A 10,778-nucleotide genomic window follows, 5' to 3' on the forward strand; every position below is an offset into this window, starting at 1 on the left:
CTCCCTCTATTTTTTTAAGCTTGTTTATCACGCTCTCAGTTTCAAGAGAAAGAGGTAAAGACAGAGGTAAAAAAATTAATATCAGTATAATCTAAAATTTTAAACATACGGAGTTTAAAAGGGAGAATATTTTAATTAATTCTTAAAGAAAAATTTATTCAGGTGAATTTGGCTCATGCCGAGATGATCAATAATAATCAACTATAAAAGAACGTTTTGAGCTTGACTGCTGGGAAATAATTTCCTGGTGCCTGTCACGAGAAACTAAGGACCATTTTGGTAATTTTAATAAAATAGCCCAACGGGGTGCGTGAGGCAGGCATTTAAAAGAGGACCTGCAGGTTGAGGAGGAAGTGGCAGAGAGGGCAAAATGTTTCAAAGTAGGCAAAGGGCATCCCTGTAAAATACTTTCAGCTATCGAGGAAAAAAATGCTGTTCCTTCACCGCCACTCAGTAGTGGAGGGGGTGACGCAAGATCGCTTTCAGCAGAAGCATGAGGCAGATGTCTGCAGGGAGGAAAGGTAATTCGGTCAATGGGAGAAGGCTTCCGTCCCAGAGATGTTTTAGAGCTAAATTTAAACAATGTCAGCGAATCATCCAAGACGTGCTGAGTTTTGCAGTGTACTCTAGGCAGTTTGGGATGTGCAAACGTGAAACCAAAGCCTCTGGTTCCGCTCTGCTAGGTTTGTGTTGTCGAATGGGTTGAATAACCGCGACCGAGAGGCCAACCCGCCTCCTTCCCGCTGCCTGGAGCGCACACCCGGCCCCGTCCAGCCACGCCGTTTGATGCTATGGCACGCTGGGGCTGGCTTTGATTTTTCATTTCAGTACTGTGGCCAACCACACATCAAAACTAGGACAATTAAAGATGGTGTTAAGATTGTGGACTGATTGAATTGGCACCTTCTTTTAAAATGAAGCAACATGCGTTCAGGTAGTGGTTAGTAACGGGCCAAGTGAAGTGACTCCTCAGCATGAGAGCTGCTGGCTCTGCCGGCACGCAAGGGAGGCGCCTACGCCCTTGCGCTGAGGTGTGGGTGGCTCATACTTCTGCATAAACATCTCCAGAGAAAGAAAAAAGGCAGCACTATTGACAAAGCAAAGGCCAGCTCTATTTTTATCTGCCATAAGGCTGCGATAATGAAAAGATGCTTTAATGTGTCCCAGGGCCTAGATGAAACACTGAAAATGTTGCTTTTAAGAAAAAAAATGATAATAATATCCCCTTGAAATCCCGAGGAAATGTGTGTGACAGACTTCTTGAGAGCAATATCAAAGAAATGAAATAGGAGTTGCAGAGCATAGGGAGTTACTGCAGTAACGGGCTTTGAATTGGTTTAAATCTTTGCTTTTAAGCTTTTTTTCAAAGTATCTCTTTAAAAGTAACACTTTAATGAGAGGAAAAATGTTTTACTGCCACTGAACTTCAGCAGCGGTGCAGACCTGTCAGACCTTACCTTGCTCTGGAGTGTAAATCCCTTCTCGATGGTTGCTCCTGCTGCCTAGCCCCTCTCGCAGGTGTCAGGCTCCTGGGGGGGCACAGAGGTGCTGGCAGGGGCTGGAGGAGCAGCGTGAACATCTGCGGAGGAGGGCAGATGGGTGAAAATGTTCTTTCAGCACAAGATTCGCAGCTTTATAAGTAGAAAGGAAAGAAATTTTCCTCTTCTGAAAGGCTTTTAGGGGCTTTTGGGTGGTTGGGTTGGGTTGGGTTTTGGGTTTTTGGTTTGGTTTTTTTTTTTTTGAGGCAGTTGGAAAATTGGAAAAAGAAAAATATTTACTCAAAATACCATCTTTCATCTCATCTCATTGTGCCTTTGACTAACTTTAGTCAACCACTCATTTCCTGTCACTGAGCAGGTGTAAAATAAGGCTTCTGGAGCAGAAAAACGCCTCTCGCCTCTCTGAATGGGTTTGCGGGTTACACAGCTCCTCCGGTGACACTGTCCCTTCCTCTAAGAAGCCTCGTCACAAATCATTATTTTGGCCTCATTATGAAATTAGGGGAAGGGCTGTAAAGAGCAGCGCTAACAGAGCAGGATGCGGGAGCCAGAGCCCATCACCTCCCGGTCCCACTCCTGGGACATCCCTGGGTCCTTCCCCAGCCTCCCCAGCCAGGCTCTGGCTGCTCCAAGACCAACACGTGCCCGATGCATTTATTTTAACCTTTCCCAGTCAGTCCCTGCCGTGTTCATTTCTAGCTTGCAGTTCTGTCAGCTCCTACTAGATGAGACTGCTGTAGCCCTTCAGTTAATTTGTTAATAACAATGCGTTACAAAAATCCCCCTTGGCAGAAAAAGAGGTGGGCAACAACCGCATAGGAACGTACCGTTTTTTATGAACCACATCATCCGAAAGAGTTAAATGAAAGGAGCAAACTGTAAAGCTCAGGCTATTTGGTAAAGTTGAGCGGAGATCCAGTTTTGAGTGGTGGAGTTTGGTTTTCTGAAGGCTGACAGATGACAGTCACCCTTTGCCCTTGGAGCAGGGAACGTGCTTTGTCTGGACCATTTGCAGCCCTGAGCGCGCTGTTGGCACTCGTCAGAGAACTGTTATTATTAACAATGCACAGATGTATTGGCAGTTGCTTTTAGGTAGTCAGGCCAGCTGGAAAGAGTATGAAAGAACTTATTAAAGACAGGTATTCCAGAGTGAGTTAGGAGATGAAAAGGAGAGGAAATCTGGTTTATCTGTGTAATTAAAGGCACACTCTGCAGAGAAAACAAGCAAAAACATACATAGTGTATGCACGATTTTGGAAGGCTTCCCGCTCTAGCTTGCCGAGAGATAGAAAGAGGAAGAGTAAAGCCGTGGTTTTACTTCCCTTTTGTCCCTTGCATGGCCATTTGCAAATATAAATGGGCAGGTGTGTTTGTATTATTTATGTGAAAAGAAGATGAAGGTTCTAAGGAGCAGCACCTTGAAAGTAGGTCACGCCAGCATCGCCGTTGCTCTCACAGTCTCTGTGCTGGCCAGCCCAGCTGTTCCTGTCACCTTTCTGGGTGAGGGGGCTGCACGAGAAGAGCAGGCAGGTCAGCCGTGGGCAATGCCGTGGGCCATGGGGTGCTCTGCCCGTGCTGCCTGCGCTGCCGCTTCCACAGGCGTGCTCACCGCCGTGGGCTCTGCTGCCCACAGGACACAAGGATGGTGGCAGCCACTGAGTCGGCGACAGCCACCATCTCCCAGCACCTCTGGTAGCCCTGTGGTCCCCGCAGCTCCTCCAGAGCCTGGGAGCAGTGCTGTGCCCTGGGCAGCTCCTGGCAGGGAAGGAGGTGTGAAAACGTCCATGTGCAATAAGGGGGTTGTTGGAACAGTGAGAGCCACAGGTCGCTGTGCTCAGAGAGGGCACCTCGGGTGATCAGTGATAAAGCAGCTGGCCCGTGGGTGCCTGACCGAGAACCCTGGTGAGATGTCTCTCCGTGGGGAGGACCCACAGTCCTGCTGTTGGCTGGGTGTCGGAGCTGCCCCTGTCCAAACTCAGCTGTCTGAGGCTGGCAGAGGCAGCAAGGTGATGCTGTGCGGGGCCGGCGCAGGGCAGCGAGCATCTTCACTCCTCGCCAGAAGCTGGGCTGCCATGCTTCCCTCCAGGCCCCATCTCAAGTTATTCAGTGTTTCCTGTTGCAGGGGGAGGCCAGGCAAACCCCCTGAATCCTTCTTTTACCCGTGTAAGGACTATTTGAGGCCCCATTTATATCCCCTTTCCTCCCGCCGCTCCCTCACTCCTGATGCTGGACAGACGAAGCCCTACAGCCCATCTTTAGCCGAGAAATGCTCTCGGTTGAAATGCCTCTTGCCTGTTTTTCGCACCCCAGCTCCTAATGAAGCTACTCTGCATTGTTGTCTCTCTGATTTCCTTTGTCAGTTGGGCTGGTTTTAATTGGTCTGCATTTTCAGTTGTTTTTCAGCTCATCAGGAAGGATAATTAAAATAAACCCGTACCCTCCGTGCTCCTCTCCATCCGTTGTAGCGACACTAGCTGAGCATGTTAATCTGAAGAACGGTGAAGGCAGGGCTTACTCCCTCTGAAAAGTTTGGAGGCTGGTTGTTAAGCATTACATTATTCAAAACACATTAAATTGTCCTGAAGGAGGAGGAAACATGTCTAGATCCTCAAGCTGATGGACATTAACAGTCTTCTGCCACAAGTTTGTTACGTTTGAACTAGATTTAGCTACTGCCTGCCTCATTCCCATTCTGCAAGGAAAGCTGTGGACAGGAAACGGGCAAGGAGTAGGAGGCATGAAAGCCTTATATAAACCCTCGGGATTTCTAGACTCTAGAGAAACACAGTTGGCATAGCTGCCTTCTGTCGACCAGGCAGGAGGGTCTAACCGGTAGTCCAGGATACGAATGCTTAAGAGTTTGGAGGTGGCTTTAAGATCTGAGGGTGGTGTAAATGTTACTGGTGGGGAAGAGGGAGAAGGGAAGGAACATGTTTCCCAACATTTCCAGTTTTACAAAACCTGTCTGCTGAGCTCGAGGCGATTGGGGTTGGCTCAGTCTCTCTCTGTATATATACAGGACACATAAGCAGTTAACCAACAATTTTTTTCAGCTTCCTGCTAATATTTGTGTTTGCTGTCTTTTATGAAAATGTGAAACTGAATTTTGCAAGTTTGACTATTGGTTTAGGAAGGGTTTGTAATTAGTAGTTATATCCCTCCTATGAGCACCACTGTTAGAAGCCGCTAGAACTGTTCAGGTCTCTTCTATCATAGACCTGCCATTGCCGCTGTGAAAAGCTGACTCCTGCCTGGCTGGAAACTGGTAATAAGCAACTGCCAGTGTTTCCTAGCTGCGAGTTTGCACAAACACCAACGCTCAGGATTTGTGCAAAGAGGAGAGGCTTCTTCTGCATCTGTTGGCCATGACGGATGAGCTAGGCTTTAACATCCTCCCTCAGCTTCAGTAGCAGAGCAGTGTGTGGGTGGATAAACCCATCGCAGAGCAGGAACCGAAGCGCTGGGGCGGGCATGCAGTGTTCCTCAGTCTGACTGCCAGGCTGCCAATTACATGGCAATTAGTAGAATAAAAGTCTGAGATAAGTTTCCCTCTCCCCAGCCGTTTTATGGCGTGGTCATTGTTCAGGGGGCAATATGTCTCACTTTGAGCTACCCTGACTTGTTTGTCAGCCTTAATCACTTACAGGGTGTTAATTGTACCTCTAAGCCGACTAAGCCCAAGGAGCTCAGTCTTGCGCCTTTGCCAACGCGGCTCTTCGTTTCCCTCCTTTCGTCTCTTCCAGAGGTCAAAAATAGCCGTCTACGAGAAAATGTGGTCGTACATGAAGTCGGCTGAGCCCTCGGTGTTCACCAAGACGACGGCGGACGGGGTGGCGAGGGTGCGGAAGTCGAAGGGGAAGTTCGCCTTCCTGCTGGAGTCCACGATGAACGAGTACATCGAGCAGCGCAAGCCCTGCGACACCATGAAAGTCGGCGGCAACCTGGATTCCAAGGGCTATGGTGTAGCAACCCCCAAAGGCTCAGCATTAAGGTGGGTGGAATAATATAACAATATCCATGTTGTTATAGTATTCCACCTACCCTGATGTATTGTGTTGTCATTTTCTTTCTTGTGGATTTTGAGGTAACTTTAAAGTTTAAAATCTTCAATATTCCATGGAGTTAAATAAGACGGTAAATTATGGTTTTGTTTATTTAATGCATCCATTTTTTTAGTGTTCTCTTCGTGTTGTCCTTTCTGATTGTTGTTGCTGTTTTAATTTTACAGTTCAATGGCTTTTTCAATTTAAATGGTAAAAGCCGAGTTAACCTGCCATATGTGACGAATGTTAACTGCATGATGTGGTGTTCTTGTTACTTTTTTTCTCAAAGACGATTTCCCCATCCCGCACACTTCAGTTTTGAGCAAATGTTATCCTCCATGCCACCTTCCAATATTTAACCCTGTATTTGCTGTACAGACATTTTGATAGCTCCACGTTCTGTGAAATTTTAGCCAATTTGTCCTCTTGTGCTCCTTTTTTTATACGTTACGATTTCCTAAGCATTTGTGCATTTTTTCTTACAAGTTATGTTTTATCGTTTCAAGAAATGCTGTTAACCTGGCAGTATTAAAACTGAATGAGCAAGGCCTCTTGGACAAATTGAAAAACAAATGGTGGTACGACAAAGGAGAGTGCGGCAGCGGGGGAGGTGACTCCAAGGTCAGCCTCAATGTCACCACAATCGGGTACCTTAGCAAAGAGTAATCGGCAAGGCTGTTATTTTACTCCTCAAGAAAAAAACAAAAACGAAACCAAAAAAAGAAAGCAGATTAAAACCATCTGAATAATTGTGGTGGGGAAAAAAATCCGTTTGCTTGCCCAGTAGCTCTTTGAAAGAAATGGTCTTGTTTAATATCGTCAACCGGCTTGGTCAAGCTTGGAAACCTTATTTAACTAACAGATAGAAAGTCCAGCATTGGTGGGACCTACGCAGAGCAAATCGGTACCTGTAACTGTGCAAGAAACCAGTGATGACACCTGGCCGCCGTACTGACCCCTGAGGACAAGGTGTCGGTCCTTCTGCATGACTTAGCTGTGATGTAGAGTGGGTTTGGGGAGGGTTGTTTTTTCCAGCAGGGTCAGCTGTGTCAGCACTGACCTGGAGGCGAGAGGGCTCTCTTCTTTGCTCTTTAGGGGAGGGGTAAAGCGAACCAGTACCAGCACACACTGCTTTGCCGGCCTGAACTGGTGCCACCAGAGCCCCTGGGAGGAACTCTGGTCTCTGGAGAAGAGCTGCTTGGGTGGCTCTGTAGCGCAGGGAAGGAAAGGGTGGCTGCTCATCTAATCGCAGGAGATGAGTCAAGCAACGATCATAGCAAAGACGGAACGTTAGGCAGAGATGGTAGTCGCCCAGTAATGGAAAAATAACAGCCGTAAGGTAAGGTGTGAGGAGCTGGATCTTGCAACAGGCACAGCTGAAATGTCCTATTTTGCTTGCAACAGGGAAGTGTATTGGTGCACTAAACTGGAGATTAATCTTAAGGAAAGACTTTTGGTAGTTTTGCCTAGAATGTTCGAATGTCACCTTTTGCACTGGTCTCTCTGACCAGGCTCAGCACACGCCTTTCAGGAGCACTGCATTGTTTGCTGTGCTTTGGATACAGAGGTGGATTAAAACCCTGGCTCCAGTGACAGCAGCGGCAGAGCTGTCCCTGCCTTCTGCTGAGCTGAGGCTTCCTCCAGTCTTCCAGGCAGTAGCGAGACTCTCGAAGCCGCTTTAATGAGGATGTGTGTTACAAAAGTTAACTGGTGTGGTTTCCTATTGCCACCCTTACCCTGTAAAACTGGCAGTTTCTGCAGTCTTTAACCTCGGGAGGAGAAGCTTTAGCTAGAGTAGGCTGGGTGCTACTGAACACCTTGGGTGCAGGAATTACCAAGAAAATTAATTTAGAAGACTTTGTTATGCTGAAAAGTGCTGAGATTAATTTTCATAGTGGCACTCTCCTACAGCCAGTAAAACCAGTTCCTTAAGGAACAGTAACTCCTGAACTCTCTTATAAAAATACTTCAGCTTTGGTCCAGAATCAATAAAAACAGTATTTTCAGTTACCTGCAATTTGGGACAATTACTGCAAATTACTGCTGCATTCCATTAATAAGAGTTGCTTACAGTTGGCTACGGAGGAAATTACTCAGCTGCTCATCTCGGGTGTAAGCAAAAGCCACTGTGTGTTAATGAAGGAAGGAAAAGCTCTCAAAGTCAGGTTTGTTCAGTAACTGGAGGTCTGCGGTGCTTAGCAGCAGCCTGGAGACAAGCACGAGCTTTTCTTATGCTTTATAGCTCTGCTGCTCATCCTTCACGCAACATTTTTATATAATGTTATACTTGTCAGTATATTAAATGTTTAATATTCTCCTGGGATCCAGCACCGCATTGTCTAATGCTGCCTCCATGAACGAAAACTCTGTACAAACCAGCTTCAATGAACTTCATAGCTTCGAGTTCATTGAATTAAACCCAGCCAACTAATGCTTACAGCCCTGAGGAAACTAAAAAGCGTTTTTAAAATGGTCGTAATTAAGGCAAGGCCGTCCTTCTATTTTTGCTTGTGCTGAAGGACCTTTCTCAAAGGGCGATACCATCCATCAGCAAGCCCTTGGCCCTGGTCAGTGACTGTTAAGGGAGTGGAACCACGTGTACTGTGGTACCATGGAGAGGCGTCCAGCGAAGAGGGAAGGGAAGCGAACACCGTGACACGTGTTTTGCTGCTTTAATTCTAGATCACAAAGCGCTGTCTTTGCGCAGCTCGTCATAACACGCTGTGATGAAGGACCACTGGATTGTTTGAGCTACAGACATCGGCTCTCAGGAGCATGGCTCAGCCAGTAGAAGTCCCCAGGGAGCAGAACATGGGTCAGCGAGCTCCTCTCTGCGGGGAGACAATCCCACAAGAGACTAAACTAGGGGAGGTGGAGAAGGCATGAGGTGTTGTTTCTAGACTTGATGTAAATCCAAGGGCTTTTTTGTTAGGGAGTGGCTTCTCTTTTGAGGTAGCGTTTTGTAGGCACTGAACGCTGCAGGCTGCACTGCACGGCGCTGCGGCAGACAGGTGCCTTCCTGGCAGCGCACACCCCCATCATCAGCCGCTAATGCCAAGTTCGTGCCCCAGCCCTGTGCGAGCCCTGCTGCCCTCTCAGGGAAGGTGAGCACTGGTGTAGCCCTCTGGCTGGCCCCTCTCTCCTCCTCTCCATCCTCCCACCAGAAGCCTGAGTTGCCTTTGTCATCTCATCCCATCTCCCCGGTTGTTTATACGAACACGGCTTCATTTACAGAGCATTTCAGAAGAGTCTCTTCAAAACTGGTTGGTTTTTTTCCCTTAAAGGAGTTGGTACCGGAAGGAATCAGAGAGTTCAGGGTGGTGAAGGTGCCTCAAGTGGAGATGGAGACCTGGCACCTCATCACACGGGGTGTCACGGGGACCATTACTCACTTGGGGCAGCTCTCTCTACCGGCTAAGCTGACAGACCACCTCTCAGCTTCACCAGTAGAGACCCAGGCTTGGGAAATCACTGCCCTGAGTTTGTAATCAGCCGCTTCCTACCTCCTGCTGTGTGGCTGTGAGTGACTGCAGACTGATGGTGCCCGTTTCTTAAGCTGAATTCTTCTGTGCAATCTGATATTCTAGCTTGCGCTGAAAGCCAGAGGTAAGTGTGCAGCCTCTTTGCTTGTGCCAGTGCCCATTGTCCTGCAGAGGACCCAGTCACCCAGAAAATGCCCTCCCATGCTCATCCTTCTGCGGTTTAGCGTGCGGTTCACCTGTGCTCGGAGGAGAATGGTTCTGAGTTGTGAGTTCACCTCTCCTCGTCGTCTCTTCATCGCCACTGGAAAACTAAACGGTGACTTGGAATTTCACAAGGATTTTGAGTCTTACAGCGGGGAAAAAGAAAACGTATTCAACTGACTTGTGCAAGTTTTTTAATCAGTTGGGTTTCACGGTCCTGTGAGCATCCCGTGTTCCTGGGGTCCACTTGTAACTTGGTACTGAAGAGATTGTGCTGTTTTAATGAGATTGTTTTAAAGGCCTCAGCTGACATATGTCTCGTTTTCAGTGCTACCAGTATATGCCAGCGCTGGTGTGGAGCAGAGGGTACCAGTCTGCCCTGCAGTATCTTGGCTGTTGGCACTGACCAGGCGAAGGGAGTTACCCCGTTTTGGTAGTGGTTCGTATTTCAGAAGTCCGGAGGGGAACGTGCTCCATCCATACGCGGTTTGTCTGTGATGCATGTCGATACGTGTGGGCTGACTTGGCTGGTGCAGACGTTCTGGTACGTGCATCAAATTTGTTCACTTAGCTTTCCTAAATGAGCACAAATTTAGTTTCATCCATTGGGTTCATGGCAAAATTATACCGTCTTCAAATTCTCTTCTACATGTGAGCCGAGTTCTCAATCGCAAGAGAATGCAAAATAGCAGTTATAAAAAAAGCCATATTCCAGGAAATATGTTACAGTGTATTACGAGTTTGAAAACTAATTATTTTGTTTATTATACAGTCCTATCATCTCAGAGCTGAGCGATGGCTGAATAGGAATTTAACAAGAAAGAGACAAAAGGGGATGCAGACAGCGGTAGCAGGCTGAGTGACTTAAGTGAAACTAATTACTCAGTTGCATAGGAACAATTTTCTGCTAAGATAAATTTCTGTACTTCTGTTGTTGATACATTTCCTGTATTCTTACACCTTCACGGTAACATTTAATGACAACCCACACAGAAGGAGAATGTTTGAACACAGCATCTCGCCAACTTCACATGCCAAGGTTTCTTGCTAATTATTTAACTTAATTTCTTTAATATATTCTTTTTTAGGCTGATATCTCTTTTGGACTACATCTATGAAATGACACGCAGTGTAAAACTACTTCATTTTTCAGTTGTTTCTTTCTAATCGTCGGAGTACTCTTCCGGCGTGCTGGTTGCGGTCTGCCCTCAGAGCCGTGCTCCGTAAGGCATCGCTTCCCCCAGCCCTTCCGCGCTGCGAGTGCGGCCGTTAGCAGATGGGGTTTGCTCCCCCGTTTCTCTGCGCTGCTTTGCTTTGCTACATTTTCAGCACAGCCGTTAGCATTTGCGGCGTGATTTGTTTTAAGTGGCATATTTTTAGCAGAAATCTGTTACGCATTATTCTAGTGATACCTGACATCTAAAGAGCACCGTTGCCCAATGTGCTGTGCTGTAAAGAGAACATTTGGGGAAATGGCTGTCTTAAAAAGATGAAGCACAATTTACTTCGGCAATTTGTTTGAAATTATGTTCATCAGCAGGCATTTATTTGCC

At 47.0% G+C, this 10,778-nt stretch overlaps 1 protein-coding gene across 1 annotated transcript in view; it reads left to right on the forward strand.

The window, feature by feature from the left end:
* The window catches only part of GRIA3 (glutamate receptor, ionotropic, AMPA 3), a 148,100-nt gene that overhangs the window by 121,303 nt on the left and 16,019 nt on the right, over nucleotides 1-10,778 (forward strand). The window contains exons 12-13 of the mRNA XM_010142354.1: nucleotides 5,243-5,490; nucleotides 6,049-6,163. Of these exons, the coding sequence (XP_010140656.1) occupies nucleotides 5,243-5,490; nucleotides 6,049-6,163 (363 nt within the window). The remainder of the gene's footprint in view (nucleotides 1-5,242; nucleotides 5,491-6,048; nucleotides 6,164-10,778) is intronic.

This window comes from Buceros rhinoceros, unplaced genomic scaffold, assembly GCF_000710305.1.
Source record: "Buceros rhinoceros silvestris isolate BGI_N320 unplaced genomic scaffold, ASM71030v1 scaffold10468, whole genome shotgun sequence".
Taxonomy (NCBI): Eukaryota; Metazoa; Chordata; class Aves; order Bucerotiformes; family Bucerotidae; genus Buceros; species Buceros rhinoceros.